General features: G+C 38.9%; 1 protein-coding gene across 1 annotated transcript; it reads right to left on the bottom strand.

The window, feature by feature from the left end:
• Positions 1-547: 547 nt before the first annotated feature.
• Positions 548-10,052, bottom strand: OOSP2 (oocyte secreted protein 2). Its single transcript, XM_013044536.2, has 5 exons — positions 9,978-10,052; positions 9,566-9,674; positions 3,726-3,904; positions 2,401-2,504; positions 548-809 (listed from the first exon to the last, which is right to left on the bottom strand). The coding sequence occupies exons 1-5, from the start codon at positions 10,050-10,052 to the stop codon at positions 695-697; spliced, it is 582 nt and encodes a 193-aa protein (XP_012899990.1). The 3' UTR covers positions 548-694.
• Positions 10,053-18,976: the final 8,924 nt, after the last annotated feature.

Here is an 18,976-nt window from a genome sequence, read left to right as displayed (position 1 = left end):
CTAGCAGGGAGCCTGCTTCTCCCTTTCCCACTCCCCCTGCTTGTGTTCCTTCTCTCGCTGTGTCTCTCTCTGTCAAATAAATAAATACAAATCTTTTTTTTTTTTAAAGAGAGTGGCTATTTAAATTCTAGAATATGAATCTAATTTCCTTCTGCAACAATCAAATATGACATACATTGAATTATTTTTAGGAAACGATTGTACCAATTAATTAGGAAAGCCACACGAGTTAAAGTGTCTTGACACAAAAGCACTTTGTCCTGAGAGTTAGTACATTAAATTTTAAACTCTGCACCAAGTTAGTCTCTGGCATATTTAGATACCTATCTCCATTCTTTACTTTTACTAAAAAACATTTAGAACATATTTCTCAAAGGTTCATATCAACTGGATCAAATTATTGTCATTGGGGACATTTTGTTCTACTGTATAGAATAGAAAATAAAATTTAAATGGGTGGTATAAATTACCAGTAGTTAACATTAAATTAATAAGCTATACCCCTGATGAAAAATATATATATATTTATATATTTTTGTGTGTGTATATATATATATTTATATATATTTCTTCCCTGAATCAGGGATTTTTAGGGAGAATATATCTAAGAAAAGATTTATACCAACTTTTTTTTTAATACAAAAAGGTTTTTCCAACAAAATTCATGACGTCAGTTCCAATGCTCCATTCCTCCTTAAGGACTTAGTAAGCCTAGTTCTTCCGGTGTTGTCTCAAAGTCAGCAATAAAGGGACTGGGGTCCAATTTTATTTCATTTTCTGTAGAAACTGGTGTAAGCCACACTGATTTCCTAAAGACAAAAAACAGGAGCAGATATTGTTGGCATACTTGGCACCTGGTCTCCCTGAGTCTATACTTGGGTCCAAGTTATTAAGTTATTTTTTCCCCTGTGGCCATTTTCAGTATAGTGATTTAAGGATGTGGCACAGTGCCCAGACCCTCTGCATAACAGGTGATTTGAAATGTTGCTTTAGTCAAGTACCAAAATGCCCAGGAAAATGGATTCAGACAAGTAGATCCTAAGAATAGTAAGTAAAAGCTGCCAGAGTTTAATCTTAACTAGTGTAGTAGTGGCACAGGGTGTGTGTGTGTGTGTGTGTGTGTGTGTGTGTATAGCAGTAAAAATGTATGCTGTAACACCAGTAAGCTGTCTATCTTTTTTGGCCTAGTTTTCATTTTTCCCAAAGGAAGATGAACTGCAAACAACACAAAAATCACTGTTGAAGCAGAAATGCCGGTGTTATCATTAGTGATCAGGTAGCCTATGGAGAAGCAATAGCTTCAGAGCATTATTTCACAACATTTCATATTACTCTAAGCACTGGATAATATATAGGAATGAAAGCTTGTGTGTGTGCATGTGTATTTCTCTACAGAATCAAATGTTAGTGCCAGCTACTTCCCAGAGTGTCACTAAGCTCCTCAGCCTTACACGTGCCTTATGGAAGTAAGTTAAAGAGTATCAAGAGGATGTAACAATATGAGTGTATATAATGTCACTGAGCTGTACACTTGAAAATGGTTAAGATGATAAATTTCAGCTTACATATATTTTACAACAATAAAAAAATAAAATACCAGGGGTGCCTGGGTGGCTCAGTCTTTTGAGCGTCCGACTCTTGATTTTAACTCGGGTCTTGACTCAGGGTTGTGAGTTCAAGCCCTGAACTGGGCTCCACATTGGGCATGGAGCCTGCTTAAAAAAATTCTCCCTGCAAAAAATACTGCACATTTGCTCTGAGTTCTACCTTCTTTTTTTATGTCAACTATTTTCACATATTAAACAAGGATAAAATTTTTTCCAAGATTTGTAACTGATAACACTCAATGTAAATATTACAGTGACACGATTTGTAACTTGTGACATTCAACGTAAATATTAAAGTGTTTCACCACATACCATTTTACTTGGACTCAAAGTTCATGTGGGGTCCCTTTGGGATTCAATGTCTCAGCTCCACAGAACTGCAAGCAAAATGCTTTTAATGATTAGGTTGATAAACCTTTCCTTTCATGTATTCCATGAGTTAGTATTAAAATGAAGAACTTATATTCCCTTCTATTAACATGGAATTAAACCATGAGGTGTATTAAAGTATTAGGAAGGAGGAGACACTGAAAAATAGTATCAGGCTTGATTCTTCCATTTATTAAGGCGACTGAGTAATGAGTCTTCTTTGTGGTTCAGTTGTTGCAAAATAACCTCATTATACTAGAATGTATATAAAAAATAAAAGTATTAAGTATTTTTAGGGAGGCTATTTTCACATTTGGACGTATGGTTATGGGTGAATCAAGTCTAAAGTTCGTGCTTCTGCAGAAGTATCTTAAGTAAATGGGAAGCAGATACATCTCAAAGAAGGCTGGTCTATTGGACTCACCTAGAGGCAGAACACTCCAAAGGGATCTTCTGAGGGTCACAATGCAGATTCCGAGGGTTAAAGTACATCTCAGTTTGGAAAAGGAGAGTATCCTCCGAAACAACCTAAGGGAGCAGAAAGGTTAAATAGAAGATACTTCTAGTAACAGGGGAGGCATACACACATTTGAGTAAGAGGTAGAAAACATTTACAATCTCAAAGTTGGCTACTGTCACAATGGTCTGACAACCCGCTGGGACAGAGAGAAGTATTATCTGTAAGAGCGTATTTAAAGTGCCTGGGGGAAAAAAATCTTAATAGAACATAGGAGCAAACCTAAACTGCCAATGAGAGCCATCTTTATGACTCATTAATGGAAAGATTTCCAACAGTTCTCTCAAAAAGGAGGATTTGGAGGTCAAATAACAGAGTGGTTTAAAGTATAAGCTTTGAAGGGTAATCGTCCTGGTTTGGTGTCTATACTACCATTAACCAGCTTTGTGCCTTCTAAAGCTTCATTCCATTCTCTCATTTCTAAAGGAGCCAACACCTTATTTGTAGGTGACTATTACAGTTAGTCACTGGACAAAATATCTCTGTAGTATGAATATAACCTGTTCAAATAAGGGAATCTATGAAAAGATAATATTCCAGGATAATAATACAGTTGAAGACTTATGCCTAGAAGAATACATGAGAGACTTTATCCCAGTGAAAATCTATTTGCTGTATAGACACACATCCTCAAAGCACAGGCAACTCAAATGACCCAATGAATAGGATATACCTTTCCAGGAACTGTGACCTTCCCATTAGGAGCACCAAAAGGAATTTAAAATTGTCTGCTAAGCTTTAGTAAAATACAAGCATAGCCTAGGGACAACTTAAAATCGGTTTCCTAACCAGTCTGGAATTGCATGTCCTCAGGTCCTACGCACACAGACGTCCCAATGTCTAGTGAATGATAAGTAAGGAACTGTGTTTTTGTCACCCATAAATTATGATAATTAGAAGCAAAATTTGCTCTTTAAGACAAAACAAGAAAGACAATAATTTTAGTGCCAGATATAAAGATCTAAAAAACTATTTAGGGGCGCCTGGGTGGCTCAGTGGGTTAAAGCCTCTGCCTTCGGCTCGGGTCATGATCCCAGGGTCCTGGGATCGAGCCCCGCATCGGGCTGTCCGCTCCGCGGATAGCCTGCTTCCTCCTCTCTCTCTTTCTACCTGCCTCTCTGCCTACTTGTGATCTCTCTCTGTCAAATAAATAAATAAAATCTTTAAAAAAAAAAAATAAAAAAATAAAAAACTATTTAGAAGTTATTTTTATAAATAATCACGAGTCTCACCTTTATCCTGATCCCACAGTCATATACAGGGTATATAAAATCATATGCATATGTTTGTATCCGAGTCACAGGGCAACCTGATCCCAGATATAATTCATCAGCAAATATATACAGATTGCTGCTGTACCCACATGGGCTAACTGAAATCATCAACCAGTCCATAGAACAACTTACTTTCACTGCGGAAAGAATCATAAGAGAAAATATCAGATATGTATTTATCTCAGGGAAGAATTCGAAGATTATTCAGCTATGCCCTCTGTGATTAACTAAAAGGTATTTCTTTCTCTGACATAATCAAGGCTTAAAGAACAACATATAAAAGTTTTCACATCACCATTAGTTTCCAAAATATCTGCATCATTATATCCTCAACTAATTAGACTTCAGTTATTTCACAGGGAAGAACATCGACCCATAAGGATAAGAAAATGACCATCTTCTAGCCCTCTGCCTCCTCTTAAAAAAATTAGATGCCAAAGAGGGTGGTCTACCTAGGGCTAAACATAGGGACAGAAGTAAAATGCAATGCATTTGAGTAGAAGAGACATATTCCCAGGAATGCTTGTTGGAGAGGAAGAAGAAAAAGAGCGGAAGAGTACAACCCATGTCCAGAGAAACCAGAACCAGAGACAAACAGAGCCATAGAGGAAAGACTCTGAAGAGAGAAAGTCCACTGAAGAGAGAAAAATCAGTCCTTTAAGAATAATCACTATTTCTAATGGATTAATGTATCCTGTGGAAGTAAAAGTGTGCTGGATTCTGACCAAATATGCCAGATGGACATTAACCACAGTTTCTAACATGACACTGAGCAAGCCCTTCATGTGTCAGAGGGACTAATTGCCTAATATCTTCTTTCCTATAGGATTGGTGCTCACTTACATGTCCATTACAAATTAATAATAAAAAGCCAGAATTCACAAAGAAAAGAGTAGCTAGAGGTTCAAACCTTGACTAGGAAAGCTCCTAAAAGAGTAATAGGAGACCTTGGAATGCATCCAGGATATTTTTAAACGCTTTTAAGATCTAAATCTTCCCAGCATGAAAAAACATTCCTATGTCAGAAGCAAGAGATTCCAACATTATTTAAGCCTGTCAGTTCTTGGTCTTTACAGATAAATCATCAGGAAAGTAAGAAAATTCAGGGAGATGTTTTGAGGGGAAAAAGTAGCATTGGAGAAGGCAGGTGATCTACATCAGTGATAGTAAGCTCCAAATGGCTCCATGTGTTTGAAATATTATCCTAGCGTTTGGATTATTATCCATGTGTTTGAAATATTATCCTATTATCCTAAGATCCTTCCCAAAGGAAGAAGAGAGTTCCAACAGTTGATTAAAGATGGATTTGATAGGTAAGTAGACATGGACATACAGGAAAGGGAGCCTCTGGCTTCATTTTTTTTTTTTTCATACTATATTAGGGTCATTTCAGTCTGACATCATGAGGTTATGTCTCAAGTGACTGAGAAATTATTTGAGGGAAAGCCTGAGGAGCACAGGTAGCTGAACCCCAGGATCATGGATCACAACCAAATATCAATGCCCTCCTACCCTGACCCCAGATGGCCCTGACGCCCTGTTCTCCCCAACCCCAGATGGTCCCAATGCCTTGAGTCCCCCTCTACAGATGGTCCCAGTGCTCTGCTCTGCCCCCCCCCCACTGCAGATGGCCTCAGTATATAGACTCCAGTCTTCTTTGCCCAAAAGCATTTCTCTTCTATCTAATTGTAAGGTCCGATCTCTTTGAGAGAAGCGTCCCTGCAAGGAAAGTGACCATAACCCTTCCAAGGAAGTGTTCTCCAGAGCTGGCCATTTACCACAGATACTCTCAGCGCAAGGCCAAGTCAAGGCAGCAAGGAGCGTCCAGACCCCTAAAGCCACAGAGAACTTCATCTGAGCAGACCCCCAGCCAGCACTTCTCAGGAAACAGGAAGAGGGGCCGGCCTTAAGTGAGTATGTGTGGCATCCCACTCAGCTGCCTTCATTTTTCTACTGATTTAGAGAGCCCCCTGGGGCACTCTCACAGTGTCAACCACCTGAAATCTACAATTCTCCAGACTCCCCAAACACTGAATCTCCAGAAAGCATATCAGGCAAAAAGTGCTGTTTGATGAGGGTGTCTGCCCGAGGCCTGCTGAGATGGCCTGGGAGGCTGGCATGGCCCACAACACTTCCAATAAATGCTAAATTGTAGGAACCTGTTTCTGCCAGGTGATTTTTTTTTTCAGGTGTCCTTCTAATAAGCAGAATAGCCTAAATCATATATATGTGAAATCAAAAGATATTTCTTTCTTTTTTTTCTCCAGGTTTGTCTGGAAGAAATCAGCAGCAGAGATACCGAAGTGACAAGTCCACATGCTGTTTTTTTGTCTTTCATTTTCTTTTTTTTTTTTTTTTTTTTACTTTCTCCTGATCCTAACATTTCTATGATCTAAAATTCATAAGCTTTACATTTATCTTTTAAATCATTCCAGGGCTGCCTCGGTGGTTCAGTCGGTTAAGTATCTGCCTTCTACTCAGGTCAGGATCTCAGGCTCCTGGGATGGAGGCTTGGGCTCCCTGCTCAGCATGGAGTCTGCTTCTCCCTCTGCCCTTCCTCCTGCTTATGTTTTTTCTCTCTCTCTATTTCTCAAATAAATAAATGAAATCTTTTTAAAAAGTAATTTTCAATGATTCCAATGCAAGCATCTATCAGTGTTCCAGAAGGCATCAGAGTCCACTGGTGAAGAGCTTAACCTCTGGAATCATAGATCAGTTTCTCTACTCTCTGTTTACTCAAGTTTGGGAAAGTCAAACAAGCTAAGGCTCACATTCACACTCTGTAAAAAGGAGGCATAATAATATTATTTCTCTTGTAAGCTTATTGTATTAAAAGGGATAACAAATGTAAGCAGTCTAGCCAAAGTTAATAGTGTACAAGAAATACATATAAAAACAAAGTAGAGGGGCCTGGGTGGCTCAGTCTCGAGCATCCTAGTCTCAATTTTGGCTCAGGTTGTGGGATTGAGTCTGGCTCAGTTCTTGAGAACTAAGATTCTTTCTCCCTCCCTCTTCCCCTCCCCCTCCAGCTCATGCACGCGCTCTCTCTCTCTCAAAACACACACACACACACACACACACACACACTCACAAAACTAACATAAATAGTGTACAAAAGTACATATGTTCGCCTCAAACTTAAGCACAGTGAGTTCAGGTTTTATACAGTTTCCCAAGGAAACATTACAGGCCGGAAGAGAGTGGGATGATCTATTCAAAGTGCTGAAAGACAAAAACTGAACGTTTGCTGTATTTGTTACTCCCAAATGACTTCTCAAATTATTATGCTGAATTATAATTTTTAAAGATGCTGGATTGAATACCATAGTGTTCCAATACCATAGATTTCTATTTTTTTATTTTTTTATAAACATATAATGTATTTGTATCCCCAGGGGTACAGAATCACCAGTTTTACACACTTCACAGCACTCACCATAGCACATACCCTCCCCAATGTCCATAACCCCACCCTTCTCTCCCTCCCCCCTCCCCCCAGCAACCCTCAGTTTGTTTCGTGAGATTAAGAGTCACTGATGGTTTGTCTCCCTCCTGATCCCATCTTGTTTCATTTATTCTTTTCCTACCCCCCAAGCCTCCCATGTTGCATCTCCACTTCCTCATATCAGGGAGATCATATGATAGTTGTCTTTCTCTGCTTGACTTATTTCACTAAGCATGATATCCTCTAGTTCCATCCACATCGTCGCAAATGGCAAGATTTCATTTCTTTTGATGGCTGCATAATATTCCACCATGTATATATACCTATATATACCACATCTTCTTTATCTATTCATCTGTTGATGGACATCTAGGTTCTTTCCATAGTTTGGCTATTTGTAGACATTGCTGCTATAAACATTCAGGTGCACGTGCCCCTTCGGATCACTACATTTGTATCTTTAGGGTAAATACCCAGTGGTGCCATTGCTGGGTCATAGTGTAGTTCTATTTTCAACATTTTGAGGAACCTCCATGCTGTTTTCCAGAGTGGTTGCACCAGCTTGCATTCCCACCAACAGTGTAGGAGGGTTCCCCTTTCTCCACATCCTCTCCAGCATCTGTCATTTCCTGACTTGTTGATTTTAGCCATTCTGACTGGTGTGAGGTGATTCCTCATTGTGGTTTTGATTTGTATTTCCCTGATGCCAAGTGATATGGAGCACTTTCTCATGTGTCTATTGGCCATCTGGATGTCTGAACAGAAATGTCTGTTCATGTCCTCTGCCCATTTCTTGATTGGATTATTTGTTCTTTGGGTGTTGAGTTTGCTAAGTTCTTTAAAGATTTTGGACACTAGCCCTTTATCTGATATGTCACTTGCAAATATCTTCTCCCATTCTGTCAGTTGTCTTTTGGTTTTGTTAACTGTTTCCTTTGCTGGGCAAAAGCTTTTGATCTGAATCTATCAAAATCCTAGAGGAGAACATAGGCAGTAACCTCTTCGACATCAGCCACGGCAACTTCTTTCAAGACATGTCTCCAAAGGCAAAGGAAACAAAAGCGAAAATGAGCTGTTGGGACTTCATCAAGATAAAAAGCTTCTGCACAGCAAAAGAAGAAGTCAACAAAACCAAAAGGCAACCCATGGAATGGGAGAAGATATTCCTAAATGACACTACAGACAAAGGGCTGTTATCCAAGATCTATTAAGAACTCCTCAAACTCAACACTGAAAAAACAAATACACGTCAAAAAATGGGCAGAAGGCATGAACAGACATGTCTCCAAAGAAGACATACAAATGGCTAACAGACACATGAATTTGTTCCATAAACAATATTTTTCTATACATTTATATTCATACATGGGACAACAGCTTTGGAATCTGCTATTATAGCCAGTTACTATGAATTGAGAAGATATATGACACCTTTTTTTTTTAAGAGTTTAAGATTGTTTATGAAATGTGAGAATTTTCCTTTGTTTACAGTTAGAAAAATTTGCTTGAATATATCCTATTCCAACACCATTTTACTGATAGATATGTGATGAGTTCTAAGTTCTCTGTCTCTTTAGATTTCTGCCTTTTGAACAGCTACCAACATTTTACATTAAAAGTGATCACTGAAACCTCAAAAAAAAGAATTTTTAATTTCCTCTATATTAATTTATGTTCTTATTTATCATAGTTTCTTTTTCTTTGTAAAACTTGAGTTCCATTTAATTTATTTGTTTCTTTTTTTCTATGCAGTTACTTCTCTAGCAAGGTGGAAGTTCCTATATATTTAATTCTTTGGAAGTTTTATTTTTATTTTTTTTAAAGTTTACAAGATCACCTCTGTGTCTGGGTCTCCAAAACCATCCCCTGTTTTGATGATTTGCTAGGAGGACTTGATAATCATGGCATAGCATGGTCATATCACACCATGACTTAGTACAGCAAAAGGATATAGAGCGAAGGAAAGATGCATGATCCAGAGTCCAAATGAAAACAGGTGCAAGCTTCCAAGGGTTCTCTCCCAGTGGAGGCACACGAGATGTGCTTAATTCCTCCTGCAGTGAGTTGTGGTGACATGTGAAATGTTATCTACATACTCAGCATTCAGGGTGTTTATCAAGGGCCAATCACATCACCATCCACTGCCTAGCACATACCAAAATTTAACACTCTGGAAGGAAAACAAGTGTTGAACACATAATTTGCACAAATAATTGAGGCAAAAGGTGCCTCTGTCATCAGAGTGGCAGGAACTCACCCCAAATCCAAAATTCCTAAGACATGAGCCAGGAAGAAGTTTGTGAAACATAGTGGGAATTAATAGGAATTAATTAATTAATTAAGAATTAATTACCTAACCAGAGGTTGTATGGTATACGTGCTGGAAGGCTGGTTTGTACAAACACATCCTGAATACCCTTGTTAATCACTATCTTGAGAAAGTAGAGATTCCTGTCTTCCCTCTATATTCAATCAAGCAGAATGTGCAGAAATTCATGTTCAGTATTCAAGCTCAGGGACTCCCAGCATGGCCAAACCAGAACATCTCCCTTGTAAGGAAGTGCTCAGATGGCAGGATGTGACCTCCTTGGAAGGCTGGCCCTTCGAGGATGGGAAAGCCTACAAAGAGTTGCTAGGCTAAGTTGCTACACAGATCCCAGCAGCAGATCCTTTGTCCAGTCCACCACTCCTGGAACCTTGAATGTAAGTTCATCCAGTAAACCTATGTCTTGGTCTCTGTTTTCAGATCTTATCTTCACCCTCACCTGATCATCACGCACCTCTGACTTAGAGTCTGCAGAAGGGATTGGGGCTGGAAGGGAGGTGCAGCACAGAATCATGGTGATGATGGATAGAATAAACAAAAAATGCAGTGGAACAAAGAAGAATGAACCTGACATTTGTTAGCTGTTAGCAGGTTATTGATCAGCAGTGTTAAGCTTAAAATTAAAAATGCTGGTTATTTTACCAGCAAAAGATGGGTTTCTCAGGAATAGCAGAACAAGAAAGAATACAGAACTATAGGCAAGTCTGGAGAATAAAGGAGAGGAACACTCTTTCATAGACGAAGAGGGGCAGTTGGGCAGGCTGCTATAAAACAAGACCTTTGGAGCAACCTGGGATCTCTGAGTATAGTGAGTTTTCATTAGCTGAGTTGTGATTGTCTCACTGGCAGGACTGTTGCTGGGGGAAGCCAAACGTCTTTCTGACCCCTGCTGGGGACAGTAATGCCTAGTAGCCAAAGTATCTAATGCAAGTTTGCAAGGTCTCTCTCTTCCTGTTGGGTTCCCAATTGACAAGGAGTGGTAGGGCGTGAGACCGCCCCCTATCCCCGCTCCTTCTGAAGCTCCCAACTCCATTTTAATGAGAGTTCCTTGCATGAATTTTCATACCAGGTTATTAAAAAACAAATCCCCAAAGTCAACAGCTATATTAATATGTTAAAAAAAATCACCCCCACGGCTCGAAATTATCACCCTCCAAAATTCCCTGTTTCTTACAATAATTAAGACTATAAATCAACACAGAAAGCACGAGGAGCCCTCCTAACATGCCAGAAACCTTCCTTGCTTCAGATCTCAAACCAAGGTACGACAGGAAAAAGAAATCAAGGAGGTGAGCCTCTTCAAGTGTTTGTAAATCTCTTGCCTCTTCAGCTGTGGGTGGTGACCTAGCATTCTAGAAAGTACCCTCAGCACAGTTTTGGCTTTTCCTTCTTATAGCTGAAGTTTTTATAATTCTATTTTTTAAATTAATATTTATTAACATATAATGTATTATTTGCCCCAGGGGTACAGGTCTGTGAATCATCAGGCTTACACACTTCACAGCACTCACCATAGCACATGCCCTCCCCAATGTCCATAAGCCAGCCGCCCTATCCCTATCGTCCACCCCCCAGCAACCTTCAGTTTGTTTTGAGAGATGAAGAGTGTCTTATGGTTTGTCTCCCTCTCAATCCCATCTTGTAGTTTTTATAATTCTAAGTAAGAAAAAAAGTCAGGAGGGAGAATGTGAGAAGTGATTCTAGACTATAGCCCCACACACCAGTTGTGTCTTCCCCAAACACACGGATGTGTCTGAGACTGTGTCTCACCTAATATTTGATACATTTGATTGGACTGTTAAAGTAGGGCTTTGCAAGATGCTTTGAGGGATCCTTCTGGGTGATACAGAAATATCCCTTATGAATTCATTGAAAATACTGCATTTTATATTTACTCTGGATTCTCATGTAAAGAATCCAATGTCCCTGCCTCCCAGCCAATGATTCAGACCCACTAAACTGGGACAAGATGTGCTAATCTGTACTTGTAACCAGCTCCAGGAGATTCCGACAAACTCACAGAATCGTGGTCTAAGTTTGGAAAAACACTGCTTTCTGATTTAATTTTCCTCGACCAAAAGGCGTCTTATGAATGTACATTCTTGCGGGGGGGGGCTGAAAAAAGGTACTCACAGAGCACTTTTGTCCAATTAAAACTAGTGCAAAATCTTGAGACAAAGGGATTGTGGATAGGGATAACCTGGTTCTGTTATTTTGGCAAAAACCATCCTTTAAGAAGCTCCATATCAGAAGTAAAAGCTTAATAAATTAACCATTAGAAATTATATATGTGTCCCTTGGATTGCCTCAGCTTCTAAAGGCAGGATAGGGACGCCTGGGTGGCTCAGTCGGTTAAGCTGCTGCCTTCAGCTCAGGTCATGATTCCAGAGTCCAGGGATTGAGTCCCACATCAGGCTCCTTCCTCTCAGGGAGCCTGCTTCTCTCTCTTCCTCTGCCTACTTGTATGTGCTTTCTCTCTCTGATGAATAAATAAAATCTTTAAAAAAATAAATAAGTAAAGGCAGGATAATTGTTGGTATGCATTATCAAATGTAGCTATAGGAATCTCCAGGATTATGAATTGATATAACAAAGGACACCAAAACAGTACACCTGTCATCATAAGAAACCTCAAGGCTATGTCCGTTCTACAAAATATTTTTACTGTATTTTAAGTTCTTTAAAATCAACAGGAATTTATTTTAGGTGTCTATTGCTTAAATTAAATTTGGGCACGAGAGCCTTACAGCAGATTAAATATGCAGTTCCTATTTGTGAATTATATTTCAATATAGTGGGAAAAATCCTTCTCTTTTAAAACTTGGAGGGGAAAAGGATCTGAATTTTAACAACGTCCCTAGCTGACGGGCATGCATTTTGAAGTTTGAGAAGCAACGGAACAGTGAATGGGTAAGAGCATCAGACTGGAATTTGAATCCTGAATGTGCCCCTTACTAGCTCTATAATCTTGGGCTGGTTATTTAACTCCAGACTCTGAGTTCCTCATCCATAACATGGTGACAATAACGGCTCTGAGGGTGGTGTGAGGATTAGATAAGATTATGCTCCATATCTGGCACACTGTACGCACTCCAAAAATGGTAGCTAAACGTGTACAACTCTTGTCATTGTCCTAGTTGGAAGCTTTTTTTTCCCCCCACATGGACCACTGTGATAACTTCTTGTTTTTCTAGACTTAGCCTATCCCCATTCATCCCATCACATACTCCAGGGCCAGCTCTTTCCACTAGCAAAGATCTGATTGTGATACTGCTCTCCTCCAAAAGCTTCAGGCCATCTCATTGCATCTATGTGCCCCTCACTGCAGTCATAAGCCAAAATTCTTTGCATGAAATCCACAGCCTGCTACTCTATGAGCCCAGCCCAGAGAGAATGATACGGTGGATTGAAGGAACCCTTGAGTTGGGAGCTTCAAATTTTTGCCCTTGTTTTAACAAAAATGAGCTGTTTGACTATGTGTACTCTCTTCAGGCTCCAATTTCCTAATGGATACAATTAAATAATTTGGTTAATAGTTTTACCAAGGTCTTTTACACCTAGCAATGGATGAGGCTGGAAATTAAACCTATTCTATGGACACACCAGGAATAATTTAATAAAGTGGCATAATACAAAGCCAACATACAAAAATCAGTGACATTTCCATATACTAGCAAGCCATCTGGAAAGAAAATCAAGAATAATCTAATTTCCAATACCAATTAACAGAATAAAATAGAAATTCCTTGTCATATCCAAGGTTATGAAAACTTACCACTATGTTTTTTTTGAAGGATTTTATAATTTTAGCTGCCACATTTAGGTCTTTGTTACATGTGGAGTTAAATTTTATGTATGAGGAGTAGTAGGATTCCAGCTTCATTCTTATACATATAGACATCCTGTTGCCCAGCACCATTTGCCAAGAGATTATTCTTTCTTCATTTAGTGATCTTGGCATCCTTGCTGCAAATCAGTTGATCACAGATGTAGTGGATTTATTTTTGGATTCTCAATTCTATTCCATTCATCTATATGTTTATCCCTATGCCAGTAACATAGTTTTGATTATTATACCTTTGTAATGTGTTTTGAAATTGGGACGTGTATATCATCTCAGTTTATTCTTTCTCAGGATCGTTTTGCCTATTTGGGATTTCCATATGAGTTTTAGGATCAGTTTTCCCATTTCTCTTTTTTAAAAATGCTACTGAGATCCTAATAAGGATTGTATTCGATCTATAGATTGCTTGGGAGCGGGGGGAGTATTGTCTTCTCAATAATATAAATTTTCCAATCCATGAACACAGAACTTACTTGGTCTTTAGTTTCTTTCAGCAGTGTTTTGTAGTTTTGAGTTGGTTTCCTTATCTACTCCTACACCAATATCACACTATCTTGCTAATAATCAATTTACAGTTTGTCTTGATATTAGGTATAGTAAGTCCCACATATACTCTGAGAGGGTCAATTGCCTGCCCATAATTTCTTGAAATTTGCACTTCTATATATTTTTCTGTATTTTACTTATGCTTTTAAACAAATTTTTAAGTGTACAGTATGGGGTGGTTAACTATAAGCATGTTTTACAAGAAATCTCTAGAACTTTTTCATCTACTATTTCTTTATTTTCAAAAACTGCTTTCCAAGTTTAAGTTTAAAAGAGAAAATCTGATGTGGGGGTGCCAGCGTGGCTCAGTCGCTTGGGCATTTGACTCTTGACCTCAGCTCAGGTCTTGATCATGGGCTTATAAGTTCAAGGCCTTGTGTTGGGCTCATGCTGGGACTGTGGAGCCTACTTTTAAAAAAGTGTGATTTGACCTGTATTGGAATGAATCTATAATGCATGGCTTTAGTTCATGAACATAATATCTCATCTTTTTTTTAGCTCTTTTTAGGTCTAAGCAGGAAGCTTGATAATTTTCTTTTTGGAGTCCTTGCATATTTTTTTCAGGTTTATTCATAAGTATTTGATATTTTCATGCTATTGGAATTATATTATTTTTTTTACCTGTGCTGGTATACTAAATTTTAGTTGCTTTCCATATAATACTCTAATAATTTATCTATAGATTCTTGGTATTTTTCACATATGCAACTATTCACCTGGGGACAATGGCAGTTTTCTTTTTACTTGATAGCTATTTTATCTTTCATTCCTTAATGCTACCATGTACTCTACCCAGAACCTCCAACAAAGAGCGACAAAAGTGGTCATAGTGGGTACCTTCAACTGATTCTTGATCTCAGAAGAAAAGTTACCATATTTCATTACAAAATGTGATATTTCATATAGGATATTTGAGTCAAACTTTATCAAATTAAAGGTCTTAAATTTATTAAAGTTCTTTAATTTGATATATGTGGTCAAATTTAATAAAATTAATAAATTTAATCAAACTAAAGTTTTTCTCCTTAATCACCTATAGTTGATTGATTCTACCAAATATTTTTACTCATCTATTGAGATGACTATATCATCCATTAATCTGCTATTGTGGTAAAACACATGGATAATTTTCTAGAACATCAAGTCTAGATTTCATTATTGATGCAAACTCAATTAGCAGTGTCTTTATTTGTGTAATTCTGGACTTGGTTTTTTTCTAACTTTTTTTAGAATTTTTATACTTGTGTAATATCAGCAATTGATGACCTATTATTTTCTCTTTTTATTACCCTTTTCAGGTTTTCTTCCAAGATTATTTTAGTTTCATAAAATGAGGTGGCAATTATTACCAATTTATCAATTCTCTCAAATAATTTATTCAAGATTGAATTATTTTCTTCTTAAACGTTTAGTAGAAAAATATTAGCCCATATTAGGTTCTTGGTAGACACTGAGCACATGACCCATGGCTGTAAAATAATCTTAGGACCAGAAGTCCCAATCATGTTATGGATCTGAACAGAGGCCCCAAGTTACCGAGTTCGGGTGGCTCAGAAATCCTCTGTAGTGACAAAGAAATGGTATATACAGGTCTTCCAACTTGAAAATATCTCAGAAATGCCTCTCTGTCTCCCAGACATATCATTCTTAGAGCCATTGACTCTACCAGCCTAAAGAGGACCCAGATAAAGAGACCTCCTAGATGATGCGTGGGCCTGGTTCACGGATGGCTCCTCCTAGTTACCTTCTATAAGGATGCACAGGAGAGAGGCTACATTCTAACCTAAAAGGGACCTCTCCCTTACCTACTCTGGTAAAGAACATGTAGCACAATGGGCAGAGCCTCCTGCAATATGGCTATCAGGGCCACCCCAGCCAATGAGACATGCTGTATTTTCACCAACTAATGGGCTGTGGCTAATGGCCTGGTTGCTTGGTCAGCTCAGTAGCAAGGCTCAGACTGGTGTATAAAATAAGCCCTCCTCTAGGGATGAGATAGTCAGATAAAAATGAACTCTGCTGCTAGTAAGCTTTTTGTTATCCATGTGGATACTCACTAAAAGGTCTCTACATTAGCAAAGGGGAACACAATCAATAAGTAAATGCAGAGACCAAATTATTCTCTATCTCAGAGCAAGTAGATGTGCAACCAAGTGACTCCTGGATCCACAAGAGGGTGGCTTATGAAAATTCAGACACCATCGTGGACTGGAACTACATGCATGGAAGGCCACTCTCATAGAAGTTGCCAGAAGGACATGGAAAAGCAGTTCTGCCTGCAAGACTCCAACCAAAGCTAAAAATACTGTTCAGGGACAAACGCCTGCAGCCAATGGCCAGGATGTTCTTAACAAATAGACCCTGCTGGGCCTCTAGTCCCACCCAGAGCATCTGGCTGGATCCTGACTACATTGACGCTTTCTACACATTTGGCCTAATCATCCCTATACATTGCACTGACTTTGGCCACACTATCCAGGCCCTGTGAGTCATTTGTTTGCTATTTATTTCCCCAAGCATATTGCATCTGATAACGGATGCAGTCCAAATTTGTAGTCTAAGCTACACATCAATGGACCCAGTAACAGAGCATCTGATGGGTTCTCCATATTCCATATGACTCCTAAGGCCCAGGGATGGTTGAGCATTTGAACTGGCAGTGTAAAAACAGTGTAAAGTGGCTGATGGGAAGACACAAGATAAGCCTCTACTACAATCTCAGGTAAGTAGTGTGGGGTCTTGATACAGCAATTCCCCAAAAGGGTAGTATTCATTTGTACTACATTTGTACTACATGTTTGACTAGGCTACTCATCTCGTTCCTTCAACTGTGAACCACTCTTTACAATCTTTTACACGTCAGTCTGGCGTGTGGAGGGTGGGGAGCGCACAAGGCACTTCCATCTCTTCTAATCTCCCGAAAATTCAAATCAGTGGCAGATCAGGATGCCAATTAAACAACAGTGGGCAAGGAGACACTACCTTATTTTCCATTTATCCTCCTGGTACAGATCATGCATTTTTGCCTACAAGGACCTCAAAAAATAGTGGCCATCAGTTGAAGGTCCGAAGTTCCATATTTTCGTTAATATAGCCCTGCCACTTTGCCTTTGTATCCCCATAATCTGGGTATCAATATAGTAAATAGAAATCTCTATTAAGCCACAAAAGTATCCAACCCAGAAAATTTGCGTTCACCACTCTGGGTGTGGGATCAAGAGCATTATCCTTGACTGTGGTACAGGATAAACTATCTTTTTCAGTCAATGGGGAGGAATTCCCTCAATGGATAGGACATGACCTCCTTTGGGTCTGAGAACATGGCTTCAGGGATGAGAGGGGGCAGGGATCTAACCTGTCTTCTTTCTCCTGCAGGGTAGGCCATGTGACTCTTGCCTTGCTGATGTCAATAGTATGCCAGTCTTGGGAAGCTGCTACTGCCCTGAATTTGATAAACTATTAGATATACAACCTACCCTTCAATCCCACAAATATACATCCAATTGCTATACCACTGAATACCACAAACAGACATTTCTCTAACCATGGATGTTTTTGGTACCAAAAGTATCCCAACCTTATTAATCTGGACCCATTTCTGTAGCTGGAACCTAACATCACAGGAGAAAAAATGCTTTCCTAAAAGTCAACTCACTCATGTCAAAATGGGACACCTTAAGAAAGGAATACAGCTCAGAACACTTTGAGAAAGGAATGCGGGAGCCACTATAAGGGCTGTTTTGACCATGACCCTTGCTTTTTGCTGTAAATATTAAATAGATCATACACACTGTTTGATTTGAGCATTGTCCTCTGGGTTTTTTCCATACCTGTGGGAAAGATTCAGCGATATGTATTATTCTGATATTTCCCCCATACAACAGCTTTCTTTGTAGAAAATATATTTCTAAAGCTATTTTGTAAGATTTTTCTTTATTGTATATATGAACCATGTCCTCTTTATCCATTCATCTGTTGAAAGGCATCCTGGCTCCTTTCACAGTTTGGTCATTGTGAACTTTGCTGTTATGAACATTGGGGTATATGTGGTCCTTTTTTTCACTATATCTGTATCTTTGGGGTAAATACCCAGTAGTGCAATTGCTGGGTTATAGGGTAGCTCTATTTTTACTTTTTCGAGGAACCTCCACGCTATTTTCCAAAGTGGCTGTACCAACTTGCATTCCCACAAGCAGTATAAGATGGTTCCCTTTCTCCACGGCCTCTCCAACATTTGTTATTTGTTGCCTTGTCAATTTTTGCCATTCTAAATGGCGTAAGGTGGTATCTCAATGGGATTTTGATTTGAATTCCCCTGGTGGCTAGTGATATTGAACATTTTTTCATGTGTCTGTTAACCATTCATATGTCTTCTTTGGAGAAGTGTCTGTGTCTTCTGCCCATTTTTTCACTTATTTTTTTGGGGGGTGTTGAGTTTGAGAAGTTCTTTATAGGTCTTGGATACAAGCCCTTTATCTGTAGTGTCATTTGTGAATATCTTCTCCCATTCTATGGGGTGCCTCTTAGTTTTGTTGATTGTTTCTTTGCTGTACAGAAGCTTTTTATCTTGATGAAGTCCCCAAAATTCATTTTCACTTTTGTTTCCCATGCCTTAGGAGACGTGCTTTGCAAGAGGTTGTATGGCTGACTTTGAAGAGGTCACTGGCTATGTTCTCCTCTAGGATTTTGATGGATTCCTGTCACACACTGAGGTCTTTCATCCATTTAGAGTTTATCTTTGTGTGCGGTGTAAGTGAATGGTCACGTTTCATTCTTCTCCCAGCACCATTTATTGAAGGACTGTCTTTTCTCTATTGGATATTTTTTCATGCTTTGTTGAAGATTATTTGACCATTGAGTTGAGGGTCCATATCTGGGCTCTCTATTCTGTTCCATTGGTCTATGTGTCTGTTTTTGTACCAGCACCATGCTATCTTGGTGATCACAGCTTTGTAATATAGCTTGAAATATATATAGACTATAGACTCCAGGAAACAAACTGAGGATTTTAGAGGGGAGGGGGTCGGGGATGGGTTAGCCCAGTGTTA

The sequence above is a fragment of the Mustela putorius genome, unplaced genomic scaffold (genome assembly GCF_011764305.1).
Source record: "Mustela putorius furo isolate JIRA1106 unplaced genomic scaffold, ASM1176430v1.1 tig00000127_pilon_pilon_pilon, whole genome shotgun sequence".
Taxonomy (NCBI): domain Eukaryota; kingdom Metazoa; phylum Chordata; class Mammalia; order Carnivora; family Mustelidae; genus Mustela; species Mustela putorius.
The sequence above is the reverse complement of the archived record's forward strand: the minus strand, read 5'-3'. Positions and strand labels throughout refer to the sequence as shown.